The sequence below is a fragment of the Mirounga leonina genome, unplaced genomic scaffold, assembly GCF_011800145.1.
Source record: "Mirounga leonina isolate KUSES-001 unplaced genomic scaffold, KU_Mleo_1.0 Mir_174, whole genome shotgun sequence".
NCBI classification, from domain to species: Eukaryota; Metazoa; Chordata; class Mammalia; order Carnivora; family Phocidae; genus Mirounga; species Mirounga leonina.
This window is the reverse complement of record NW_023270451.1, coordinates 37,820,524-37,848,396: the sequence shown is the minus strand read 5'-3', so window position 1 is coordinate 37,848,396 and position 27,873 is coordinate 37,820,524. Positions and strand designations below refer to the sequence as shown.

The 27,873-nt window shown below is 39.5% G+C and overlaps 1 protein-coding gene across 1 annotated transcript in view; it reads right to left on the bottom strand.

Moving 5' to 3' along the window:
* The window catches only part of DNAH11 (dynein axonemal heavy chain 11), a 331,116-nt gene that overhangs the window by 218,885 nt on the left and 84,358 nt on the right, over positions 1-27,873 (bottom strand). Inside the window, exons 27-28 of the mRNA XM_035021398.1 lie at positions 17,670-17,819; positions 14,194-14,427 (exon numbers count right to left, since the gene is read on the bottom strand). Of these exons, the coding sequence (XP_034877289.1) occupies positions 14,194-14,427; positions 17,670-17,819 (384 nt within the window). The remainder of the gene's footprint in view (positions 1-14,193; positions 14,428-17,669; positions 17,820-27,873) is intronic.

Below are 27,873 nucleotides of genomic sequence, written 5' to 3'. Positions count from 1 at the left end.
TCCATCATGGCTGTGACAAGGCCAGAGAAACGGTTTCATCTTCCTGGAGGTGATTCCCCCCTTATCTTTATACAGTTGGCTTCCCCTCATCATTCATCTCCTAGTTCAAAATCGCCTCCTCAGATCGGCCTTCCCTGGCCATCCCATTTAGTATGACCCCTACCCCATTATTCTACAGGCTCCTATTTTATTTCCCTCATGGTACTTACTAGTATCCTATCATTCACTTACTTATTTCCTTGTTTACTATTTGTCTCCTCCACCTGACTCTAAGCTCTAAAGGAACAAGGCCCTTACCTGTCTTTTTCAGTCCTGCAATCCCATCCCCAGTACAGCGGCCAGCATAAGGCATGATCTCACTACACTCATCATATGAAGGAAGGAAGGAAGGCAGGAAAGAAGGAAGGAAGGGAGGGCAGCAACAATCCATACCACATAAACATTTTTTCTCTCAGTCACGCGGTAACACAAATGTGATGACTGTTTCCAGAGGTTACAAGTCAAAGCAGAACTCAGATACATAATTAGAATCCTTTTGCTAGGGCAAAAAGAAAGTGCTATGATAGTACACACCGAGGGCTTGGAAAGACATTTTGGAGGAAAGGGTATTTATGCTAAGGCTTAAAGGATGAGTATAAACTAGGATGTAAAAAAACTAAGAGGCTGCCCCCCCCCCCGAAAAGCAGGGTGGAAGCCACCAGAGGCAGCCCGTGTGAACACACAGGAGACAGCAGGGTGGCCTCGTCAGGGAACTGACACAAGTCTCACACAGGAGAGGGGCGGGGCCAGGTCAACCACACGCTTGAGGACGTGCAGGGCTTGGCCGGCTTCTTAAGGAGTCTGACCTTCAAGGGCAATGAGATGTTGCTGAAGAGTTTTAAGAAGTGTGATAGTAGTTAGATTTGTGTTTTTACAAGATTTCTCTGCTTGTAGGATGATGAATTGGAGGGAAACCAGACTAGAGAAGAAAGATCTGAGAGCAGAATGCTATTGTCATCCAAGTGAGAAAAAAGTGTGTCTGGGACCAGGATATTAACAAAGTGGTGGAGGAAACCGTGAGAACAGGTATATTTAGAATAACTGAAGAGATGTGGTGGCTGATTGGACAGCAGGTAAAAGAAAAGTCAAATGGGCTTCTAGGTGAGCAACTAATGAAGGACGACGGGTATTTTTTTCTGAACCTGGGAACACTGGAGAAGCAGGTTTGAGAAGAAGAGTGAATATTATTTTCCATGTTCTAGGTTGGAGATGCCTGTCAGACACCCAGTGGAAAAGCCCAATATACTTTTGGTCATGCTTCAGGAGAGAGGTTCGAGCTGAAGGTCACAGTCATGAGCATCGTACAAAAGAAATGAAGCAGCCGTAAAAGCAGATGCGATGAGCAGGGAGGTGTGGTGTGGTGAGAAGACATAAGCACCTCAGTCAGAGACACAAGGGACAGACATGAAGGAGGAGGAGGAAGAGGAGCAAGGAAAGAAAACTGAAGAGCCCAAGACGTTGATGATGAAGTAGATTTCAAACAGACATGAAATAAGGCCAGAGAGTATTAAAATAGGAGGAAGTATTTCTAACAACAACAACAACACAGAAAGGGACTCAGTCAAGTGGTAGAACTGGGTCATTGAGAGGAATGAGAATGAGAAGATAAAACAGGCAAGTATCAATATTTAGGTCAAACAGCTTGGTTATAAATAAAAGTTACAGGGTAAGAGCAGGAAATGGGAGAGGTGACATCTAGGAAGAATTTTCGCTGGCTATTTTGTTTATAGGCAATGGGAGACTTGGGAATGTTTAAATGCTGACAGCAAGGAGCCAGAATGAGAATAGGAAGACACAGTAGAAAAGGCAGCCAGGGAATCCCGAGAGTCCATTTCAGAAGAGACCTGAGCACAGGTGGAGAAATGGCTCCCAACAGAGGCTCCACTTCCGTTCCAACAAGACAGTGGTGCAGAGGGCTGAACACCAGCTCATCATGGTTGATCTACTTCCTCTCTGATGGCATCAACAGATAACAAGAGCTGATATTTAATGAGCTCTTACTATCTAATAAGCACTGTGTGTGTGCATATGTATATGTATACATAAAGCATATATGTATATAATTCTAATTTAATCATCAGAATAACACTATGAGGAAGGTACCACCATGATTCCAATTTTATGTAAGAGAATTTGCTCAAGATCACACAGTTCTAAACAGTGGAACCAGGATTTAGGACCTGATTCTAGGATTTTATTGCACATTTTATAAACACAAAACTTTCCCATGTGGACAACCTATTATTCACTACCAGGTCTTGTTGGCCAGCCAAGAGCTGACCTATAATGATTCTGGCAATGAAGGGAAATAACTAGGTATCCACCACCTATGAATTCTCTTGTTTGGATACAAATGGAAACACTTCCCCCAAAAAGCCACATGAATCATGACCACCACTGACGTTTGTATGTTAGAGACGTCTAAGATACTAAGGTGTTCACAAAGAGGGCCACCTGCTTGGTGGGATGATGGTGAACTCACCAAGAATGAAGGTATCAAGGTCAGAGAAAAGGGCTGGTTCTTGATCCACGATGGTGGCTGATTCTCAATTCTGTCCTGACCCACCCAGCTCTTGTGGTGGTGCAGTATGAAGAGACCATATATGTGAACCTAAAGAACCATGCCACTAAATACTCGAGGCTTAAATAACACAACACAAGAAGAACATCTTCCTTGCAGCAGAAGTGTGCAATCTCCCCAGCATCTGGCAAGGCACTTCCCAACTGAGGCACACCTGAGCCACGGTGGCCGAGAAGCTGGAAGCGCCCCTCTATTGCAGTGGTAAGATCTGAGCTTACGGTCGTCAGCGAACTTTGCTGTGCAACTAGCACTTGAGGGGTCAGCTACCAGAATCTTCGATCCCTTTCCAACTGGACATAACACAGAAGTAATGTTCTTTTCGTTTTATAACAACAGCATCAAGGATCTCAAATCCTGAAAATCGCCCATGTTTCCGCTTTAGCAGAATCAGAAGCAATGGATTTTCTTTTCAGCTGGAACAAAGCAAAGTGCCGAAGAAACCAGGTCCCATACTCTCTTGACACCATCAGGGCATGTGCTGTGGAGCCCCTGTTGTGGCCTTCCTTTTCACTGTTCACTTCCTACTTCTCCATTAATCATATTGCTAAACCCAGCACAATATTGAGTAATGAACGTCAGCGACAGTGCATGGAATTACCTCATTATTGTCACTAATGGAAAGGATTCCAAAGCTTCACCATTAAGCATGATTTTCTCTGCAGGTTTCTAGTGGATATTCTTCATCTAGTTGTAAAGTTTCCTTCAAATGCTTGTATTAAGAAAGAAAAAAGATGTATGATCAGTAAGCCACCACCTTAAGAAACTTGAAAAAGAGGAGCAAATTAAAGTAAGTAGATGGAAGTCATCAAGAGAAAGCAGAAATCAGTGAAATATAAAACAAGAGACAGAAATCAACAAAGTCAAAGATTAGTTCTTTGAAAATGTAAATAAAAATGACAAACACAGAGAAAGCCTGATTTCAGAGAGAGAGAGAGAGAGAATACAAATCACTAACACCAGGAATGTAAGTGGGACATGATAGGCGATCCTCCAGATGTGCTAAGGATAATGTTAAGAAATGAAGACCAATTCACATCAATACATTTGAAAACTTAGATCAAGGCTGAAAGTAAATGTCCTGTAAAGGTCCAGATGAGGTCTCTATCGAAATGACTCCATGTAGCCATGGCGGTGTTAAAGCATCCAAAGACACAGGCACTGGACCAGATGTGGCCAGGGGGCTGTAATGTGCCAGTCCCTGACTTCGATAAAATGGATAAATACCTTGAAAAACACCAATTTTCAAAAGTGATGCAAGAAAAAAACAAAGAAAAAAAGCTAGAGAGCAGTGTGTGTGTGTGTGTGTGTATTTACATATATATGTAAAAGAAATTGATTTATAATTAAAAAATGATCCACAAAGAAAACTCCAGGACCAGATGGTATCTCCAGTGATTTCTATTGTAAACTCTTTCACAAAATACATGAGAATACAATATTTTCCAATTCCTTTTAAAGAGCATAATGCTGATGCCCAAACTGGCAGAGGTATTATGGGGAAACTACATATAAACATCCCTTATGAACATATATAGAGAATTCCTGGACAGAGTATTTGCAAATGAAACCCAGCAAGAATACATATATACATATATAAATGATCATCCATCATTAGCCAAGTGGAGTTTATTTCAGGAATGCAAAGTTGGCTTCACATTCAAAAATTCACCACAGTAACAATAAAAGAGGCAGACATACGAATAATCTCAACAGATTTGAAAAAGTTCTATGTCTCTTCATGATAAAAATTCTCAGTATAGAGCAATGGAAGGGCTCTCCCTCAAATTCAGAAAGGGCCTCTCCAAAACCCTGTAGCAAACTATCATACTTAATGGTGAAAATTTAAATTATGCTTCCCTGAGACTGGAAATAAGCCAGGATGTCTGCTCTAACTACTTCCATTCAACATGGCACCGGAGGTCCTAGCCGAGTCAATAACTCAAGAAAAGGGAATAAAGGGCAAAAAAGAATGGGAGACCAGAAGTAAAACTGTTATTATTGACAGATGATATGTTCATGGACACAGCAAGCCCTATGAAACTATAAAAATACTTACTAAAACTATTAAGCAAATTTGGCAAAGTCCTAAGACACAAGGTGAATATTAAAAAATCCACCTATTTTATATGCCAGCCACACTGGGAAACAGATTTTTAAGCATCAAAACATATCAGCTATTTAAAATTATGTCTAGCAAGAAATGTGCAGGACCTGACATTGAAAATCACAGAAAATATTTTGAGAGGAAATTAAAGACAACCTATGTCAAGACATATACCATCTTCTTAGATAAGATGCATCATGGTTGAGATATCCACCCTCCCAACATTCCTATCTATATTTGATGTCATCCTAGTTAAAAATTAGGCCAAAAGATTAGGCTTCTAAAAATGAACAATAGGATAATTATGTAGAAATGAACAGAACCTAGACTGGCCCATGGCCCAAACAATTTTGGAAAAAAAATTTAAAAATAGAACTAAGCTGGAGGCTATATATATATATATATATATATATATATATATATATATATATACATGATTTCAAGGCTTACTATAATAATTAATAGTTGGATATGGCATAAAAACACAAAAACAGATGAATACAACAGGAGAGTCTGGAAATAGACCCCTATATAGGACTTTGATCAAGGTGCCAAGTTAATAAAATGGAAAAGAAAAAAAAATTACATATGGATCACAAATCTAAATGAAAAACCCAGAACCATAAAGCACCTAGAAGGAAACAGGAGAATCTTTTCATGACATTGAGATAAGTAAGAACTTCTTATGCAGAACACAACACTTATCAATCATAGAAGAAAAATTTGATACACTATACATCAAAATGAAAACATTCCACTCACAAATATACCATTAATAAAATGAGCTGTCTGTTCACTTCCTTCAATAAAGAAATCCTCTAACCAACAATAAAAAGACAAACATCCCAATTAAAAACAAACAAAAAAACTGGGCGAGTTATTTGAACAGACACTTCACAATAAAAGATATATGAATACCAATAAACATGTTAAAAGTTACTCAACATCTCTAGGCATTAGAGATAGCCAATTAAGACCACAATGAGATACTATTTCACACCCATTAGAACGTCTGCGATTGCAGAGACTGATGACACTCAATATTGGCCAATGTACAAAGCAACTAGAACTGTGTCACCTTGTTAATGGGAATGTAACAATGGAGATCTGTCTGGCAGTTTTTTAAATGGGTAAACATATACCTTCCCTGATTCAGCAATTTCAATTTTAGATATTTTACCCAAGAGAAAGGAAAATCTTTGTCTATCAAAAGACTTGGACAAGAATATTCCAAGCAGCTTTAGAAACAGTAGCCTCAAATTGGAAACCCCAGTGTTAGTCAACAGAATGGATACACAAAGTGTGGTATAGTTATACAATGGAATACTAAGCAACAAAAAAGAATGGACTTCTAACACATGCAACATCACGCTTGTTAAGAAATGAGAACAGTCTGAGATTTTACCCTACTTGTATGCTCAAGTCAGCCTGGCTCAGATTAAGGCACAAGACACAGAGCCTCTGGGTCACAGATAAAGGACAAGTCATTAGTCACACCAATAGCACTGAGTAGTATCTAAGTATCAACATTTGCACCTGTCCCCGATCCCCAACTTTTAAAGGATAAGCCCAAAAGAGCCACATAATCCTTGTGTATGCAATGAGTTGTGTTATAGGACAGGAAACTTGAGTTTAGGGAACCCAAATCTTTTCTAAAGGAAAACCATGTCTGAACTTAGCCCTGGAAAGAGATTTTTTCTTTATTATACTGGACAGTAAGCCAATCTACCCTTTGCTCCGGAGAGAAACGCTATAGAGACTATCTTGCAAGAATGTTTGTATAATAAACATCCTTGGAAGATAGCCTAGAACAAAGGCATTAAGTTCCTCCGCTCAAAAAATGTACAAAACTTGAGACCCACAGAAGATGGTCTCCCAACAGTGTTAAGTGAAAAATTCATGAGATTGGCCAACAGAATTTTCTTTTGTACTTTATCAATGCCTGCATTTTCCATCAAGTTTATTAGAACTTTATAAAATGAGTAAAAAAAAATTCCATCTTTTTCTACACTCTAGAACAGGTGATATAACATGGCATGTATCTTTTTTTATTTTATTTTTTTAAAAGATTTTTTATTTATTTATCTGAGAGAGAATGGGAGACAGAGAGCATGAGAGGGGGAGGATCAGAGGGAGAAGCAGACTCCCCGCTGAGCAGGGAGTCCAATGCGGGACTCGATCCCGGGACTCCAGGATCATGACCTAAGCCGAAGGCAGTTGCTTAACCAACTGAGCCACCCAGGTGCCCGGCATGTATCTTTTTTTAAATGTGTGATAAAACCACTGGAGCAGGGCTCAACTTAGGGGGTAGGTATGCAAATTCAACTGCCTTGATTACCATTTCAATTATTTCTGTGGTTACTGGTCTACTCAAATTTCCACCTCATTTTGAATCTATTTCAGAAACAGTGTTCATGGAGAATCATCCATTTATTTTAAATTTTAGTTTAAATTTTTATGCTAAACATTAAGTCACACATAGTGTCATACGATCTTTTTAAAATCTCATAGGAAGTTATGGTTCCTTTCCGTGATTTTTTCCTTCTCCTTCCCCGCCCCCTTATGTTTTTTTTTTCTCCTCTTAACTACAAAAATTTGTCATGGGGACACCTCGGTGGCTCGGTTAGTCAAGCATCTGCCTTTGGCTCCGGTCATGATCCCAGTATCCTGGGATGAAGTCCTGCATCAGGCTCCCTGCTCCACGGAGAGCCTGCTTCTCTCTCGGCCTGCCGCACCCCCTGCTTGTGCGCTCTTTGACCAATAAATAAAATCTTTAAAAAAAAAAAAAGTGCTGTTATGGTCTATTTAAAGACACAGTTCTTGGATTTATGGATTAGATTGGACTCACATGCATATGTGTGTAATAAATCTCCTTCTCTTACATCTGTCACTGTGGAGATCTTGAATTACTTCAGGATCTGTTCTGCTGCTTTCTCTAGAACAGGGATTTGCAAACCACAGGCCAACAGACAAATAAAGTTTTATTGGAACCTCACGATGCCTATTTATTTAAAAATTGCCTATGGCTTCTTCCCTACTGCAACAGCAGAAATGAGTGGATGTGAAAGAATCTCTACAGCCCAAAGAAACGAAAATATTTCTACCCCATCCTTATTTCAAAGAAAAAGCTGCCCAACTAGACCTCTAGGGTCAAGATGGAGTCATGGCAAAAGTCCTCAAGAGATATCCCACAATATTTATGACGCACTTCTCAGGGCTTTATCCTGGGAGCAAACACACTCACTGATAATCTCTTGGGACGTACAGGAGACAGAACTGTCCATCTCTTCTACATTTACTCCTTAACACTGACCATGGACCCCACTTTTTTTTTTTTAAAGATTTTATTTATTTATCTGAGAGAATGGGAGACAGAGAGCACGAGAGGGGGAGGATCAGAGGGAGAAGCAGACTCCCCCCTGAGCAGGGAGCCCGATGTGGGACTCGATCCCGGGACTCCAGGATCATGACCTGAGCCGAAGGCAGTGGCTTAACCAACTGAGCCACCCAGGCGCCCCAAGGACCCCACTTTTTTTTAGTTATTGAATCTGAGTTTGTCATTTCCCTGGAATTTCACTGGATCAAACAGGCTTATCGCTATAATAGTCTCTTCTTGTTTCACCTGTGGTTTTCTCTGCTCTTAATTACCCATTGCATCTGCTGTCAACTTCTAGGCATTCCTCAAAGTATCTGGTTCAGCGTATCCAGATACAATATCATTTTTTTTAATTGCTTATCATTCAGTAAAATTTTGGCTGTGTTAAAGTAACCAGATGAAGCCCAAGATGAAGTCACTCATGCTAAATGCCCTGTGTCAGCAAACTGAAACTTAAGTTTCTATGCTCAGCTTTCCCAGAAAGGCAGGCCTAGATCAATCAGTCAGCATCTGCCTGCTGCATACAAGTGACCTGACCCAGCTCCAACACTTCCCTTTGCTCCGTATGAGGAAGGTAAACCTGATTTAACCAATCAGCAAATGCCCAGTATAATTTCCTTGTTCCTGCTCACTTGGACTACAAAAATCCCTTGCTTTATCAGCATTTTGGTGCTCCTTTCTGTTAGACTGGATGATGCCTGATTCATGGATCACTGAATAAAAGCCTACTAAATTGGTAAATTACGGAAAATTTTTCTTTTAATAGATGAGAGGGGAGGTAAAGAGTATGTGCTCCACTCATATGGGTTCCTGCTACATTATGAAGCACGAGGTTATCAGATTACACTTTTCTAGAGAAGCAAAAATAAAAATGTGTGTCCAGTATACATTGGATAGCTTCAGGCTTCATAGGCTTTCCTATTCAAGTAATAAAGTTGGGATAAGGAACACTATCAACATTGTATCCAACTGGTCTTGAAAGAATCGCTCAATGGCTAAAAGGGAGGCCAAACACTGGCCCTAAGAAGCAAAACCAGAGTCTCTTTCTTATATGTATTTCTTAGTCCTTGTGGTGGGGGGGTGATGAATGATCTTATATTGCTCATCTTGGGTCTTACTGAGAGTGCTCTGGGTCATGTCCCAGCACAGCAGCAATTAGGTTTTCAAGTCCAAAATGCTTCCATCTCTTCTTTGATGATTTTCACACAGCTTAATAATAAAGGAAGAGTAGAAAATCCTTCTTACCAGATCCCAAGCCTCCAGAACAAAATACTTTTGCCAAGGACCCCTCAAATCTGAGCAAGTGAATTTACTAGATCTGTAATATTTTCTAAGACTCTGGCAAGGCAGGGATATATATCCAAAATGCAGTATTTTTGCCTTTAATCCCAACATTACCTCACATAAAATCACATAAAAGGAAAAACAGAATTTAAAATAATAATTTATCTCACTACAATTTGGACGTGAGGACTAAGCAAAGAAATGATTTGTGCAGGTAGATCATCAATTATAGCCAACTCTGACCTCAGTTTAAAATGGAGTGATTTTAAAGGACTAATGTTCATTTTAAAAACTGCTCACAGTATTAGCGGGAGTAATTTTAATTAAAAACAAACTCCAGCAGATGGTTACATCCATTTTTGAAGAGAGGATGCTAATGGGGTTTCAATTTAGATGCACCCACTTCTCATGAACCTCACTAAGGCTTCAACAGTATTCAAATGTTAGCTTCTCTAATATGCATATTAGTATCAGTTACAAAATTGAAATACTGTATTGAAGGCATCTGTTGGCTGGTCTGTCAAACATTTCAATTTGTGCTAAAAGTGTTTCATAATTAAGCAGATAAATGCTTTCTTCATAAACCTTCCTCTTGTCTGCTTCTCATCCAACATGAAAAGGAAGCATTACATAACTCTTGAACAGAATGGAAAACTTTATTTGAAGGGAGAAAAAAAAAACCCTATAAATTCTGTTAATTAGTGAAATATGCTGAAGCACCTGGGATATGAAGAACTTTAGCTATTAGAATAAAAAGAATCAACCCAGTGTTGCCAACAGGGGAAAGAGTGGACACCTCTCATACACTGATAGTGGGAAGGTAAATTTGCACAATGTTCCAAAGGCTTAAAAGAGGTATATCTTTGGGCGCCTGGGTGGCTCAGTTGGTTAAGCGACTGCCTTCGGCTCAGGTCATGATCCTGGAGTCCCAGGATGGAGTCCCACATCGGGCTCCCTGCTCAGCGGGGAATCTGCTTCTCCCTCTGACCCTCCCCCCTCTCATGCTCTATCTCATTCTCTCTCTCAAATAAATAAATAAAATCTTAAAAAAAAAAAAAAAGAGGTATATCTTTAACCTAGCAATTTTACTTCTGGAAGTTTGTCCCGAAAAAATAAAGAAAAACATGAACAACATGTATGTATGCATATACAAGGCTGTTTACTGCAGTATTATTAATGATAGTCAAAAAATAGAAAACCAACCTAATCACCAGTCTTAAGTATAGTAATAAAAGACACTCTGCAATGTACTGGATTAAGCCAAATGGGCAACTCCTTCATTAAAACACACACACACACACACAGCAAAAATACACCCATGTACAAAGTCCACAGCAGACCATGAGAGAGGTGGAAGGAGATGGGACAGAAGGAGGAGGAGTGGGTGGAAGGGAGTAATAGTCCCTGATACCAGGAATGCGCCTCAAAGCCAGAACAGTAGCAAATGTCATGGCAGCCTAATGTAGGATTTGGGTACAGATTCAAACATCTGGAAACTGAGATTTAAACTGCCACACAGGAACACAACATTTCTGTCTCCTGCCTCTCACACTCCCTGAGCAAGGCCGTGAGTTGGAATTGAGATGCTAACATGTAGCTGAGATTCTCAGAGTCTTACATAGTCTAATAAAGAGCTCTAGAAAAATTCTACCGACCAGCTCAGAGAAGCAAGATGAAAGCCTTTGGAGAGGAAAAAAGTCCCTTTAGAGATATCAAAACCTCAAGCCCATGCCCTGTGATCTGGAAATCCTCAACTGAGTAACCAACCACAAAATTAACCCAGCATCCACAAAACTTGGAAGAAGCAAGGAAGAGAAACACACTATGGGGATGCACACTCTCTTCAGGGCACACAGAATTCCTACAGAGAAAAAAATAACCTAAGTTACAGCACAAAGAAATGGAGAGTTTGAAAATATGATAAGAGGTTAAAAGATGGAGGGCATGAGAAGGTTCAACATATAGCAGATAAAATTCTAAATGAAAAAATAGAGCAAATGGAAGAAAGGCATCAATCAAAGAAAAAATGAAGGGGAATTTTCCAAAGTTAAGACAGACATGTAACTGAAGATTCAAGAAGTTCACAGAGTACTTAGCAGCTAAATTGTAAAAGCAAGAGAAAAAAATCTTCAAGTAGATACAATAGAAGAAAACATCACAACCACAAAAAGAAAAAAATTCATAAAAGCAGCCAAAGACCAAAGACCAAATGTTCCTACAATTAACATGAAGGAAAAATAATTTGACCTGAAAGTTTACAGCACCAATGAAGGCCATAAGATAACAGAATATTTTTTAAAGTTCTGAAAGAAAATAATTCTCAACTTAGAATTTTAGGCCTTATCTATCAAGAAAGAAGTCAAAAGAAAGACAAGGATCAGAAAATGTCCTACTTATTATCCATCACTGCATAAACCACTAAAACATACACTACAGGAGGAAGGGAATTGGATTTTAAAATAAGAAATGGGGTAAAAAAATAATGAACAAAGTCACTGCTTAATATGTTGGTAAATCTGATTTAAAAAAATGAAATTAGGGATGCCTGGGTGGCTCAGTCGCTTAAGTGTCTGACTCTTGGTTTCGGCTCAGGTTGTGATCTCAGGGTGGTGAGATCGAGCCCCACGTCGAGCCCCGCGCTCAGCACAGAGTATGCTTGAGATTCCCTCCCTCTGCCCCTTTCCCTGCTGATGGTTTCTCTCTAAAAGTAAATAAATAAAATCTTTTTAAAAAATTAAACAGCAGCATGTAAAATAGGAAGTGGATATCAGAATAAAGATTTCCACCGTCCTTGCGAGGAAGAGGTAAGATCTATTAACAGTGAGCCAGAACATAAGCACCGTGAAGTCAAGAACTTCACTGCTGGAACCACAGAACCTACACCAGTGCTTGATGAGCTCTCAGACTATCAGAGTAGACCTAGAGAAGGGAGGAAATAAATTCTGGAATACCCAGATAAAGGGATACTATTTGGCCATTTTTATTGTCAATTTGATACATATTTACAGCAAGAAAAAAGGTAGACAATACATTGAGTGAAAATACAAAGTAACAAAATGTATTACATGTAAAAAATATTTTTTCTATGTATATTTAGATAATTGACACATATCAGCACAAATACACATTTATGTAAATAGCTACAAATGGACGTATATTTAAAGAGAGACAGATAGATGTCTACACATTCACAAAGAAAGAGGAAAAATTTTTGACGTCTATATGCCAAAACGTCATCAGTGATCACCAGTGGGAAGAGAAGTCTAGGCTATGGGTGTTTTCTAAAAATTATTTTCCTTTTTTTCTTTCTCAACCTGTACTTTCTTCTTCTAAATCTTTAATAACACACGTTAATAAAGAAATCATGACATTGAAAATAAAGTTGATAGAAGAAATATCCATAACACATAATTTACTGTTTTAAGCAATTAAATATTTAATTATCACAGAAAATGGTATCTTGTAAGCAAAGAGATAATTAAATGAAGCAAGGGAAAAATAAAGTAGGAATATGTATGCTGAAAAGTTTAAGTTTGAGCAATGACTGATAATACCTGAAATCTGAAAGGACGTTAGAATTTTTTAAAAAAATCCTCTCTTCAATAGATAATGAAAGTACTTTTAATAAATGCACAGATATCAATAAATTAACTAACCAGAAACTTATTTTTATAAAACCATAATATAATTGCAATTTAATGAACTATTAATGTTCATAAAAAAAAATTACCTACTTAGCTTCCTCATCCAAGTGGCATTGACTTGAACTGTAGAGCTATTGCCCTAGGAGGAAACCAGTCACTTTTGAAAATCCAATCTTGTAACCTAAACCCAGCTCAATATAAACCAATGCCCTCTTTTCCTAAAGATGTACATCAAGAATATACTTCTCTCCAAAGGAAACAATACAAAGACTTCTTTAATAACATCAATGAGTCAGGTGATCTCTACTCAAGATTCAAGCAAAATTAAAAGAAATAATCAAAACACTCTAAAACCTAAAATTCCTGAATATGTTAACAATACAAGTATCCTTCATCCTCTGCATCTATTTGACTTTTCAGGGACTGAATTAAAAGTCCTGCTAAGAGGACAAGCAATAGAGAGCAGTGGAAAGCATTCTGAATTCTGCTGGTCCTGCCAGTGTTACTTACAAATTGTACAACATTGGGGAAATCGCTTAATGTCTCTGGATTCACACTTCATCCACTGAAAATAAGAAAGGTAAACACACTAATATTTAAATACTTTCCAAATCTAAAAGCCAATAAAAAAGGCCAAATCTCTGAACTGTTCCACAACTAGGAGCACACCTTAAGTCGGGAGGCTCACGTAGAGGTCACAGGGTAAGCGGGGTGAATAAAATGGAATTCGAAATAGATCATTTTCCACAATTGCTCATCTGTGATCTGTAATTAACCAAAACCCAAAATACATGAAAACATCTGTCTTTGCCGAAGAGCTCTCCATCTCTCTGAGTCATGCAAATCATGTACATATTTTGTAATAAATACTCCATTAGCCTAGATGGAGAGTCTTACACAGAATGACAGAAATAGGCACAGTGTCTAAGTACATGTGATATACTAGAGACTTGGGGGATGAGTGATGTGATTTTTTTTTTTTTTTAACCCATGTAGCAATCCAGAAAGATAACACAAAGCTAGAGAAAGAAAAGTCAAACCACTGATTGCTGAAATAGTCCTAGCATAGTGCCTGGCACACAGAAAACACTCCCCTAAATGATGGAGGGATGAACGCCAACCTCTTCAAGTCCCTTCAAGCCTTGAAATCACGTCTATAAAATACCTGTTTTTTATGGAAGTCCTTTAGGGCCGTTTCATAGCCTTCCTCCAGTCTACTGAAGGCTATCACTACATCTGTCGTCCACCAGATCTGTGAGCCTGTGAGTGCAACCTGGGCGGGGAACTCCAAGATCCACAGTTCCCTAGGTTTTTCTTCATAGGCAGCTATGGCCTCTGTGATGGAATGTCGCACTGTTTCCTGCATCGTCTTTTCAAGTCCCAGGAGCCACGTTTCCACCTTTTGATGCAAGTTGAAATGATTTAGCACAGGCTTAACTCTGGAAGAGAGATAATTCCACCCTCCCACGGGCTTAAAAGCCATGCAGAGAGAGAGGCCTCAGGTGTGTTTATATTCAAGATTTATTTATTTATTTTGAGACAGAGCACAGAGGAGCATGAATGGGGGGAGGGGAGAGGGAGGGAATCTTAAGCTGGATGTGGGGCTGGATCTCACCACCCTGAAATCACGACCTAAGCCGAAATCAAGAGTCAGATGCTTAACCGACTGAGCCACCCAGGAGCCCCGGATTTATTTCAAATCCAGGTAGAAAACTAGAGGAGGTATATAACTCCAAGGATAAGGTGAACAATGGATGAATTCCATTGAACCTGTCTTCTCCCAGGATACTGCTCAACTTATTTCACCTACTGGATGGCTAATAACTTTCTGCAGCCTCAACAGAGGAGGGGTTCTTAATTACTGATTTTTCACATCTGAAGACAAGGGGGTTCTGGACCGAGATCCCCTGTGGTAATGCACAGTGTTGTGAGAAACCAAACATCATAGCCATCTAGTAGATAGAGTAATATGGTGGAGTAATATTCTAGAGCTTTGGGGATAATGGTAGATTGATTTTTTTTTAATGTTTTTTAAAATAATTTTTAAATATACTGAAAATTCTTCTCTAAAATCTTCCTAGTTCTTAGTCTTAAGACAAAGTGCTTCCAGAAAGTGTCTTAATTATATTCCCTACTGGTTCTCATCTTCACACTTGTCAAAAATTAGACAGCAGGAGAGTATAAGAGATAGGACAACTGCTGACTTGTGAAACTTAATCTTTTTTTTTTTTTAAATGCAAGTATATTTTGCCCCCACAAATTTATCTTAACCCATTTTCTAACCTATTCAAATATGCTTTGTTATATTTATCCACATATCTGTTTCCATGGGATGATATTATCTAATGAAAAAGATATGTACACTATCCACAAATAGTTGACCTCAGCAATAAAAAATGATGATAATAAATCAATTCCAAGGACCATATGAGATCGTGAAGATGTTAAAACTGTTTTTTGGGGGGCGCCTGGGCTCAGTCAGTTGAGCGTCCAACTCTTGGTTTCAGGTCAGGTCATGGTCTCAGGGATGGTGAGATCAAGCCCCTCAATCAGCTCTGCTCTCAGCACGGGGTCTGCTTGAGATTCTTTCACCCTCCACCTCTTCTCCTCACCCCCACTCATGTTCGTTCTTATTCTCTCTCAAATAAATAAATAAATAAATAAAATATTAAAAAACACAAAAAACCTTTTATTCCCCCTGTGTCTGTGAAAATGGCAGAAACATTCATTCCTAGAATCTTTCTCTGGAGAACTGGGAAGCAGTACTGTGTAGTTAATGAGGTGACAGCCTTCCCTACTGAAAGAAAAAGGTGGCACTGCCCTGGCAATGGGCCCCATCATCCCAAGAGCCTTCCCCTCTGACTTTGTAACTGGGTTTTGTTTCATGTGCCCGAGTTCAAGGTCTCTGATCCCATCAATACTTTAGTCACTAAGCACAACACTTGATGTCACCCAGCAACTAGTTCCTTCAGGAAATCAGACATCATTTGAGCATTTCCCAAACATTCTGGGATCCCTGTCCTCAACTTGGCCACCTCCTCGTAAGAACTTTCCAGTCCATCTGGGAAGACCAAACACACATATAAGTTGATGGATCATCTCCTGTTCAAATGACTATGCCAACAATGGCTACTTAGCTCAGCGTGATCTGAGAACTAAGCTCTGATGAGATGTTGTTTGATTCTGGTGTTTCTTCAACTTCTGCCTGACCCTCTATAACAACAATTACCACTTCCCATTATTGCCAACTATTCATTTCTTCAAGGAGCCGAAGAGCTCCTCCAAGAGAGGGACCATGTCTTACTCATTTCTGGATCCCCAGAAGCTTAACCCAGCATCTGGTACATAGTAGGTATTCAATCAACACTAATCAAACAAAATACAAATAGTCTACATTGGGAGGAACTAATCATCACGGTGCGGGGGTGGGGGAGTAAAGACCTAAAGGAAAAGCATCTTTTTATCAAACAAAGGCAATTAGAGGATCAATGTGGTGTATGCTCCAGTCTCTGGCCTAAACTGCTTACAAAGAACAAATGAGAGCACTGTGAAAATGCTCAGTACCAAGGGTTCCCGCGAGTGACAACCACATCCATCAAGTGGACTGTCCTCCTTCTGGGCACTATGCCAGTCGGCTTGCAGTCTGCCAGGGAGGGAGCAGACAGCAACACACTTTTGTCAAGATAGTTTATGGTGACTTTTCTAATCACTGTAATAATATCCTAAAGAGCCCAAGAGATCAAAAAATATATTTTAATCAAAGTATTCCACCATCTGCTTCCCCTTCATTTGGCAGGATTTCTTGGTACAATATTAAAAAGCAGCAGAGAGAAAGAAAGAAAACCCCTGTTTAAAAAAAAAAAAAAAAAAAAAAAAAGCCTGCCATCACATTTCTGCAAGGGACATTTTAAGGAACCCCGCCTCAACCCAAACAGCTCTGGAATGGAGGCTACTGTCTCAGTGACTCTGTGGATTAACTCAAGCTACACAAGCATCATTATAAAAAGATGCAATTCCTCCACATCATGTGGAAACACCAAGAGCTCTTTCATAAATCATAATGAGCCATTCTCGCCGTTAATCATTAAGAATATTTTTGAGGTATTTGGCTGTGCGAGGAGAGAATATGCTAACTTAACTGTGAACATTTATTAGGGAACATGACATCAGTGTGGTAGATGCCATCAACTTTATTTATGAGCAGCCATTTAGAACATTCACATCGCAATCCTGAACCACAAGCCCCTTTAAGACATACTTTTCTACAAGGTGCTGCTTCACCCCAACTCTCAGTGGTGAAACCAGTAAGCTTTGCAGGAGATTCTGTCACTGGGCTGGCACCTGCTTCTCCTTCTGGGGTCCACTCACTCAACCTGCGACAATCCTTCCTGACGAGCTCAACTGCTAGCATTTCTGAGACTCTGCAGGGTGCTGAAGCCACATGGGCACAAAGGGGGAAACATGGCGGATTCCGGCGTGACATGGAGGTCAGACTGGACATGGCTAAACAGGGAGCTCTGATCTCCAAACCAACCAGGGCCTGATTTGATAGCAGCTGATTTTTTTCTTATTCAAGTCAACCTTTAAAAATTATCCCCAAAATACTCCCATAGCACAGAACATCTCATCATTAAATCTTACGTGGCCTATGCATTCGCATTCGGCTTGGAACGGGACGTATTCCTTTTCTTTGCTGTACATTCCAATTGCTCTGTGGATGGACACATCCTGACCTTCTTCAAACTGCAGATCTGCAATGCTGTCAAAGAGTTTGGCAAGGTGACGCGTCACCTAAGATAATTTGAAAAGACAAGAGCATTTTTTACTGGAGATATATTCAGGCTATCTAGTGATGATGCCATGTGAATTCACAAAACTTTCTTTATATAGTTACAGAGCTTTCTCAAAATGTTTTTCTTCAAAATAACCATCACTTCTTAAATTCCAGAGTTTAAAATGACCTTGATGGGGGCACCTGGGTGGCTCAGTCAGTTGCGCAACATACTCTTGATTTTAGCTCAGGTCAACCACCTCGGGGTTGGGAGATCAAGCCCCACGTGGGGTTCCGTGCTCAGCATGGAGTCTGCTTGAGATTCTCTCCCTCTGCCCCTCACCCCCCACCCCCCTGGGTCAGTCACACACTAAATAAATAAATCTTTAAAAATAAATAGGGGCGCCTGGGTGGCTCATTCATTAAGCGTCTGCCTTCGGCTCAGGTCATGATCCCAGGGTCCTGGGATCGAGCCCCACATCGGGCTCCCTGCTCGGCGGGAAGCCTGCTTCTCCCTCTCCCACTGCCCCTGCTTGTGTTCCCTATTTCGCTGTCTCTCTGTCAAATAAATAAATAAAATCTTTTAAATCAATCAATCAATCAATAAATAGGCCTTTATGGAGAAGTGGCCAGGCACTCTGGCCGCATCATCAGGTGTTAGGTGGTGAATGCTTACCATAAAAAGTTACCTATCTTTTACTTGGCGATTAGACACTTACCAACTTCCCTGTCTGCACCATATACCTGTAGCTATCACCCTGCTGGGAATTTTATGGTCAAGTTTTTAAAATTCAGATATATTCTTATACTATAAAAAATCATTTACTACAAGAAAGGTGTGTTCAAATATTTGAAAGGGAAATTTAAGTTACATACAACTTTACTCTTGTGTTGGGTCTTACGTTAGTGTGCACTTGCTTTGATACTTAAGTGCACTCTATGGCATATTTATTATATAAAGAAAGTGAATAAGATTCCCCCATTTTTATTGACAAGGAAATTGAAGTTGAAATACTAGATGACTTTGTCAAGTTGACAATGCTAACATTAAGTGGCTTTTAGATGTTAAGTCTCCAAATCTAGAACATATCTATGAAGTTCAAATTCTTCTGGCTTAACTTTGATACCCTAAATTGTGGCATCTCCAAAGGAAGCCACAATAACGTACTGAACTCTACTATAGATACCAGACTATTTGAAAAATAAAACAAACCAAATTAAAAGACACAGATCAACATTTGTTCAGCCAGAGGCCAATTTAAGAGACTAAAGCCTAAGTGGAATACAGAATACTGGAAGACCCATACTTGTCCATGGAGTCCCGTCAGCACAGACCAGGACAGGGCTCTCCATCTAGAGGTGCTGGCACAGAGAAGAGGAGAGGAAGACGCACATTCTGAAGGCAGACTCACAAGGAGAACAATCAGGTGAGCCACGCTACCTCTTTTGGGGTAGACTGAGGGGCAGGGAGTGAACCCGAAGCAGTATCAAGAATGGGAAGGAGTTCCTCCTTACGCATGGTACAAACAAACACTGCTGAATGGAAAATAGTTTGGTGTTCCTCAAAAAGTAAAATATACAATGAAGACCCAGCAATTCCACTCCTAGGTATATACTCAAAATATTTTAAAACAGGTACTGGTACACAAATGTTCACATCCTTGTACACAAGCATTTATAGCAGTCTTATTCCCAAGAGCCAAGAGGTGGAACCAACCCCAATGTCCAATGATGGATGACTGGACACAATGCGGCACATATATATAATGGGATGTTGTTCAGACACAAAAAGGAATGAAGTGCTCATATATAGGACACGGATGAACCTGGGAAACGTGATGCTAAACGAAAGAAGCTAGTCACAAAAGACCATATATTGTATGATTCCATTTAGATGAAATGTCCAGGACAGGGAAATCCCTAGAGACAGAAAGCACATTGGTGGTTGCTAGGGGCTGGAGGGAGGAGGGAATGCTGAGTGACTGCTTGATGGACATGGGGTTTTATTTTGGGGTGATGGAAATATTTTGGAACTAGATAGAGATGATGTTTGCACAACACCATGAGTGTACCAAATGCCACTGAATTGTATACTTTTTTAGCATTATCATCTCCATTACTTCATAAATGAATGGCATACAATGATTTTTTTCTGTCGACAAATATTGAAATACCTAGATGAGCAATCAAACCTAATCAATAAATGGGCAAAAGACATGAACAGACACTTCTCCAAAGCAGGCATACAAATGGCCAACAGATACATGAAAAAATGTTCAACATCACTAACCGTCAGGGAAATACAAATCAAAACCACAATGAGATACCACCTCACACCAGTTAGAACAGCAAAAATTAGCAAGACAGGAAACAACAAGTGTTGGCGGGAATGCGGAGAAAGGGGAACCTTCCTACACTGTTGGTGGGAATGCAAGCTGGTGCAGCCGCTCTGGAAAACAGTAGGGAGGTTCCTCAAAAAGTTGAAAATAGAGTTACCATACGATCCAGCAATTGCACTACTAGGGATTTACCCCAGAAATACAGATGTAGTGAAACAAAGGGGCACCTCCACCCCAATGTTCAAAGCAGCCATGTCCACAATAGCCAAACTGTGGAAGGAGCTGAGACGTCCTTCAACAGATGAATGGATAAAGATGTGGTTCATATATACAATGAATTGTATACTTTAAAATGGTTAATTCTATGTTATGTAAACTGTGTGCCTCAATAGAAAGGAAAGGTGCTGATAACCAGAAGATGGTTTAAAGCTATATAGCATTTACCAGCAACATATAGATGCCATCTCTATAATGGGTTTTTCTTGAAATACAGTTTAACTGGACTTCAAAACAATCCCAATAGCAGCTTCCAGGAACAACACCAACCTGCCTCAATTTCCTGCATGACAAGACCAACACCAATACTGGTAAGGAACTCCTTAAGGGTGATTTAATCTTTGAAGCTTTTGGCCTTAACATTTGTGCTGTATTTGCAGTTTTAGTAAAAATCACAGCTAGAAATCTGAGTTTAAAATGGATGAGTTTTTGAGACTCTCACTTACTTGCAAGAGCTGATGATCACTGCTTGGGTTATCATATTCTCCTCCATCCCTGTACATTACCCAGAGGACATTTATACACAGAAAGTATCTCCAATAATCTAACAATTCACTGTCACAACTGAAGTGGCCAGGAAGTGCACGGATGTTTAATGGCTTCTACCGTGTAGTGGGCCTAAATAATATTCAGGTGAAAAGCCGCAGGATAAATGAGACCTCAACTGTTAGACACTCTCAGACATTACTGCTTTGGTGAGAAAACAGTTTCAAAACAACTTCTAGTCTTGTGGTCTCTCGATCAGTGACCAGGAAATGCAAACCCCGCGCTTGCCATGCTCATGTTACTTACCCCTGGCATGTTTGAAGTTGGGTGTGTTCACACCCTGTCTTCCATTTAAAGCTTCTGAGACAACAGAGCTGGGTTTTTTCTTATTTTGTTTTTGTTTGTTTTTTAACTAATGTGGACCCCAGTGTCCTCAAATTTGTTCTATTTTTTTTTTTTAAGATTTTATTTTTTTATTTATTTGACAGAGAGAGACACAGTGAGAGAGGGAACACAAGTAGGGGGAGTGGGAGAGGGAGAAGCAGGCTTCCCGCTGAGCAGGGAGCCCGATGTGGGGCTCGATCCCAGGACCCTGGGATCATGACCTGAGCCGAAAGCAGACGCTTAACCATCTGAGCCACCCAGGCGTCCAAATTTGTTCTATTTCTATGAAGATCTCTGTATTTTTTAACACTAAAATTCTTTACTAGTTTGATGTTCAGAATAACTTTTTATGATTAAAAAGAAAAATGAGTGCCTTAGAGGCCCCTGTTTTTATCTCACTAAAGAAATAGAAAGGATTTGAACACTTTAAATCATAAACAAGTCAATAACATCATTATATATTACATAGGTTTTTAACAGTGAATTGTTAGATTACTGGAGATACTTTCTGTGTATAAATGTCCTCTGGGTAATGTACAGGGATGGAGGAGAATATGATAACCCAAGCAGTGATCATCAGCTCTTGCAAGTAAGTGAGAGTCTCAAAAACTCATAACCTAGGCCATAACACAGGCCAATCAAAGCAACAAAAGAAAGGTTATTCCCTCAGTTAACAGTTTATAGCAAATCAGGTACATCCACCCACTAGTGAGTAGACACACAAGCAGTCCTTGCTTCACACAGTAGTGTGGGATCATAGCAATGACTGTGCAATCTTAATAATTGATGGGAAACGTAAGATCGTCCTCGGACTTCTAAAAATCTTTATTAAAACATTACAATCCCTCTCACTCTTGGTTACAGAAGTACAAGGATATAAAATAAAAACTTTAAATATTGGGCATCTGGGTGGCTCAGTTGGCTAAGCGACTGCCTTCGGCTCAGGTCATGATCCTGGAGTCCCGGGATCGAGTCCCGCATCGGGCTCCCTGCTCGGCAGGGAGTCTGCTTCTCCCTCTGACCCTCCCGACCCTCCCCCCTCTCATGCTCTCTCTCTCTCAGTCTCTCTCTCAAATAAATAAATAAAATCTTTAAAAAAAAAAACTTTAAATATTTAGTACACTATAATTTAAAATATTAAAAATATTGACAATTTTTATTTCTTTATAGAAAACTTATCAGGGGTAGTTTGATTAGCATTTGTCTTCTTATCTTAGAACTTGATACAGAACGAGCATCTTTACTACGCCTTCAAGAACGGTCATATTCCTTTCAAATCTGGATCAGCTGCCAGCATTTTATCCCTTGAGTTTTCAATGTCATCAAATTTCTTTCAGAGTTTCTTTAATGTGAAGCTATCTTTGGGGGGCTGGTATTTCCCTCATTTCCCTTGGGACATTTTCATCCATTTTGGCACAATGACTGTTTTCATTTGTATCAGTAAGTTCATTTTCATGAAAATCCTCTGACTGCAAATTCAGAATTTTCAAAATGGTACAGAGCTATCATTCCCAGTGAGCATTCTCTCTGTAACTACATCTATGTTTGATTCAAATTAAACATTTAGCATGATCAATTTTCATTTCTTCGCTAGGCCTCCAATTGTATTACCAATTCCCTCCTTCAGTTATGTGTGTCTGTAAAATGTTACATGGCTCATCACTGGGGATAAGGAGGTAACACATTACATGCTTTGCTGTCTCTGTGTAAAGAGTAACAGATGCGTGATGGCCAGTTATGGACAGACTTGTCCAAACTGTCCATGAGGCAGGATGCACCTCTGTTACCCACCCAGGGATTTTTGTGAAGAACTAGCAATGAAGTCTGTGCCTTTTGCACTTACTCACATTTAACATCCTGTAGTATCTTAACTTTGGATTGCATTGTGGGGGGACTGGCGCTATTTACCCAATCCTTGGTAACTGAAATTCCTACACGTGGGAACTATGCACAGGAAGAGCTACCCATTTAAGAGCATGTATTTATCTACCTGTAAATAAAGTAAAAAATATTAACTCATTTGTGTAATTTTAGAATGTAACATGTGAACCAATAATATCAGCTGGCCTACTCGATGCTCACCTAGAAAATAAAGGCAAAGAAAAATGAAATTACTGTAGCTTCTTACTGTATTCTCAAAGCTTACCACCTGCCTTTTGCCCGTATCTAATTTCATATTTACTCCATCTTTCTGAAAGATGTCTCTGTGGGATAACATAAAAGCCTACTATCACTCCTGGCATGGAGAGCACCTCAAGGTTGATTCCTCTGTAGTCATTAACTCATTTATTCATAATAATGGTAACAGTCGTGATGCTGAAATTTATATGGATGTAAGTAATGTCCAAAATGTAGGCAGTCCTGCCTATTGTGGATATTATCCTCTGGAGTAAGATGAAAATGAGTTATTGGTACATGAGCAAAAATTTAAGCCAATCTGTCAAAATGTCACTTTTTAATTAATATTACTCAGTATTGGGGACAGTACAAGGAAATGGACATGCAACATTGCTGAAAATCCAAATCTTCAAAAACTTTCTAGAAGTTGGTTAAATAAATTATGGCATATTCATGTAATGAAAACTTTCATAGACATGAAACATCATATTGTAAAAGAACATTCCAATTTTGATTAAGTATATATGCTATGACATAAACATAGACACATTAAAAACTATAATCACTCAAAAACAGTTTCTAGCAGTATATTATTCTGATCTTTTACCTATTTCCATATTTTTCAAATTTTCAATAATGAAGATGCAATTACTTACATAACCTAAAAAGACTAAATTAGCTTGTTATAAATTTTGTAAATCATTATAGCCAATACTAGGTAACAGGCAGTGCTTAGTTTTACTAAAAATAAAATATATAATATTTTGCAATTTGACTTTTTTTTTTAAAAGATTTTATTTATTTATTTGAGACAGAGAGAATGAGAGAGAGAGAGAGCACATGAGAGGGGGGAGGGTCAGAGGGAGAAGCAGACTCCCCGCCGAGCAGGGAGCCCGATGCGGGACTCGATCCCGGGACTCCAGGATCATGACCTGAGCCGAAGGCAGTCACTTAACAAACTGAGCCACCCAGGCGCCCGCAATTTGACTTTCTTTTTATAACTGGACATACAGACCAGTGCTGATTCTGTTTAACATCTTTAGCATGCATACATAAATTTATATAAATATAGTCACAACACAAATGCTGAATTTTTAAATAACTTTCTGAAAATTGAGAGAAGTAAAATCATGTGTGTACATCTTAATAAATTTTAGCAAAGTGAACATGACTCTTATAAACACCCAAGAAGTAAGAAACAGAATACACCTGCACTAGGAAAACCCCTAATATCCCATGACAGCCACTAGACCCTCCTCTCAAAAATGGACATTATCTCTAGATAATGTAGATTCATACAATCTGTACTTTTTTTTTTTTAAAGATTTTATTTATTTATTTGAGACAGAGAGAATGAGAGAGAGAGAGCACATGAGAGGGGGGAGCATCAGAGGGAGAAGCAGACTCCCCGCCGAGCAGGGAGCCCGATGCGGGACTCGATCCAGGGACTCCAGGATCATGACCAGAGCCGAAGGCAGTCGCTTAACCAACTGAGCCATCCAGGCCCCCAATCTGTACTCTTTTGTGTCTGCCTTCTATAATTCAAAATTATGTCCGTGAGGCTTATTTTTGATATTAGGTAGAGCACTAGTTTGTTTTTTTCCATTGCTAGGTGGCATTCCATTGTAGGAACATAACACAATGTTTTTATCCATTCTACTGTTAAGGGACATTTGGATTGTTTGCAGTTGGGCCTATGATAAATAATAATGATGTAGCTATGAAAATTCTTGTCTACATTTTTGGGTCCACACATGTATATACTTCTTCTGAGCATACACTGAGAAAGGAAAATGCTGGAAAATAACGTATTCTTACATTCATATTTATAAGACACTGTTAAATAGATTTCTTGAGAGGCCATATCAATTTCTGATCCCACTGGCTAGAGAAGAACATGTCCCTGTCCCACATTCTTACCATTATTTAATATTGTCTCTTTAATTTTAGCCTTTTGGTGGGTCTGATCTTGGTATCTCATTGTGTGAGATATGTGTGCAGGTCAAAGCCTGAGGAACTCAATGTACAAACTGACAAGAGAGGGAAATATGCCGATTCACGATATCCTCACCAGTCCTCCCATACTCAGTGACGTCAAACCAATGCCACAGCTCTTACCAAGGTATCTCCAGCTAGGGGGGGGAAAAAAAAGGAAGAAACCAGACAAGACTAGTTCCATGGGCCAGTATTTGATATTGTTTTGTTTCTAAATTTCAAGGAAAATCTTCTACTTCAAAAATCAGTAGCACATAAAAGTCCTCGAGACTGGGGAATATATATTCAGGTACTTAGGCGTATATATGTAAAGACCTAACTAAAGTGTTTGAGTTTGTTTCTGCAGTGTAACTAACTACCCCGAAGCTCAGGGGCTTGAAATGGCAATATTTTCTTTGCTTCCAACTCTGCGGGTCAGCCTCTGGGTTGCCTCAGCTGGTCCCCTCGCGTCTGTGGTCCGCTGGTGATCAGTGGCTTTGCCTCTGGAGCTGGTAGCTCGGGCACGGGCGTGTGCCTCCCCTTCGGCCGGCTAGCTGTGGTCCCCTTCACGATGAGGTAGTCCGAGGTTTCCGAAAAGCAGCGAGAGGGTACACCCCCTGGCGTGTGTGAGCTCGGCAAACCTCTTGCTAATGATACGCTGGACCAAAACAAGTCACATCGCCATCCAAACAGATACAAGCTCGAGCCTGGATGAAAACTGCACCATCACACTAATAAAATGGCATGGATGCATGAAGGGGAAGAATTTGTGGCCGTTTTTACATTATTATAAGTACTTTTCATATTTCTTTACATAATTTGTTTCCCTTCTTGCTCAGAAACCAGAGAGATAGTACCTACTGTTTTCCCCGCTTGGTATACAAGGAAACTGATGTTCGGGAAAGTAAAGTAGTAATGTAGCCACTAATCAACAGAACCAGGGTTTGAGCTCATGTAGCATTTCAAGGTCTCTGTTCTTTCTTATCCTTCTGCCTTCTGATGGATGGCTGATGTACCTGTCTTGTCTCGTTCCATACAGTTAACATTTCAATGCTGACAATTTTTTGTGTAGATCCAGATTTCCATCTGGTACCATCTTCCTTCTGCCTGAAGCACTTCCTTTAACATTTCTCATATTGCCAGTCTGCTGGTGATGAAATCTTTCAGCTTTTGAATGTCTGGAAACATCTTTATTTTGACTTTACTTTTAAGAGAGATTTTCCCAGGATAAAGAATTGTAGATGGATTTTTTTTCTTTCAGTTCTTTAGAGCTGTTGGTCCACTATTTTCTCATTTGCATTGGGAAGCCTTTCATTATGCTTACATTCACTCCTTTGTACGTACTGTGACTTTATGGATGATCTTTGGATCTCTTTATCACTGGTTATGACCAACATGAGTGATCTGATAGAGGTTTCTTTGTAGCTTGTGCTTTGGTTCACTGAGCTTAAATCTACGGATGTCTACTTTTCATCAAGTGAGAAATCTTTTGGCTGTTACTCCACAAGTATTTTTTCTGTCTCCCTTCCTCCACTTGAGGATACCCGATATACACATAAGGAGCTTTCTTATCTTTTCCATATCTCCACTTTGTTTTTTGAACATACAAATACAGCTAAAACTTTTGATGTTTTGGTCTGTTAATCCTAACATTTGTATCTGTTTTGATTGGTATTTTTCCTCATTATGAGAGCTGAATATTCCTTTTTTTTTTTTGAGAGTTGAATGTTCCTGACTCTTTACATGCCCTGTCATCTTTAATAGTATGTCACACATCGCAAAGTTACCCTCCTTGGAACTAAATATATTTTTATTCTTCTTGAGCTTTGTTCTGGGATACAGTTAAATTACTTGGAAACAGTTTGATCCTTTTGGATCTTGCTTTTAAGACTTGTTTGGCACAACTGGGATAATGTGTAACCCAGGGCTAATTATTCCTCCTGCTGAAGACTCCAGGAAGCCCCTCTAGAAGTTTCCGCAGTTCTCTCTTTACAGTTCTCTCTTCTTTGGTACTCAGCTCTGCCAACTCTCACTACCTTGTTCTCCTTGGACTCTCAGCTCCGAACCCTCAACTCCAGGAGACCGCCAAATCCTACCTGGTTCTCCCTCCCTGTACCATGCCTGGAAACTCGCTCGAGGAAAACAACTGGGACCATCACAGAGCTCACGTCTTTTGTTCCAAGTCTGTCATAAACTGCTATCCTCTGCTGTCTGATGTCCAGTGTCTAAAAAGATCTAGCACTTCATATATTTTGTCCAAGTGTTGTGTTCTTTCAAGCAGGTGGGTAAATCCACTCCTCTTACTCCATCTTGGCCAGAAGTACAAGTGTATCTTTCTTTGTGGGTTTACTTTGCATTTTTCTGATGACTTACAGAGTCAAGCAACTTCTCCTGTTTACTGGTCATTACAATACCTTCTTTTGTGAACAGGCTGCTTATGTATTCTGCCCACTTTTATACCCAATGATCAATCCGTCCTTACTTCTTTGAATGTAGC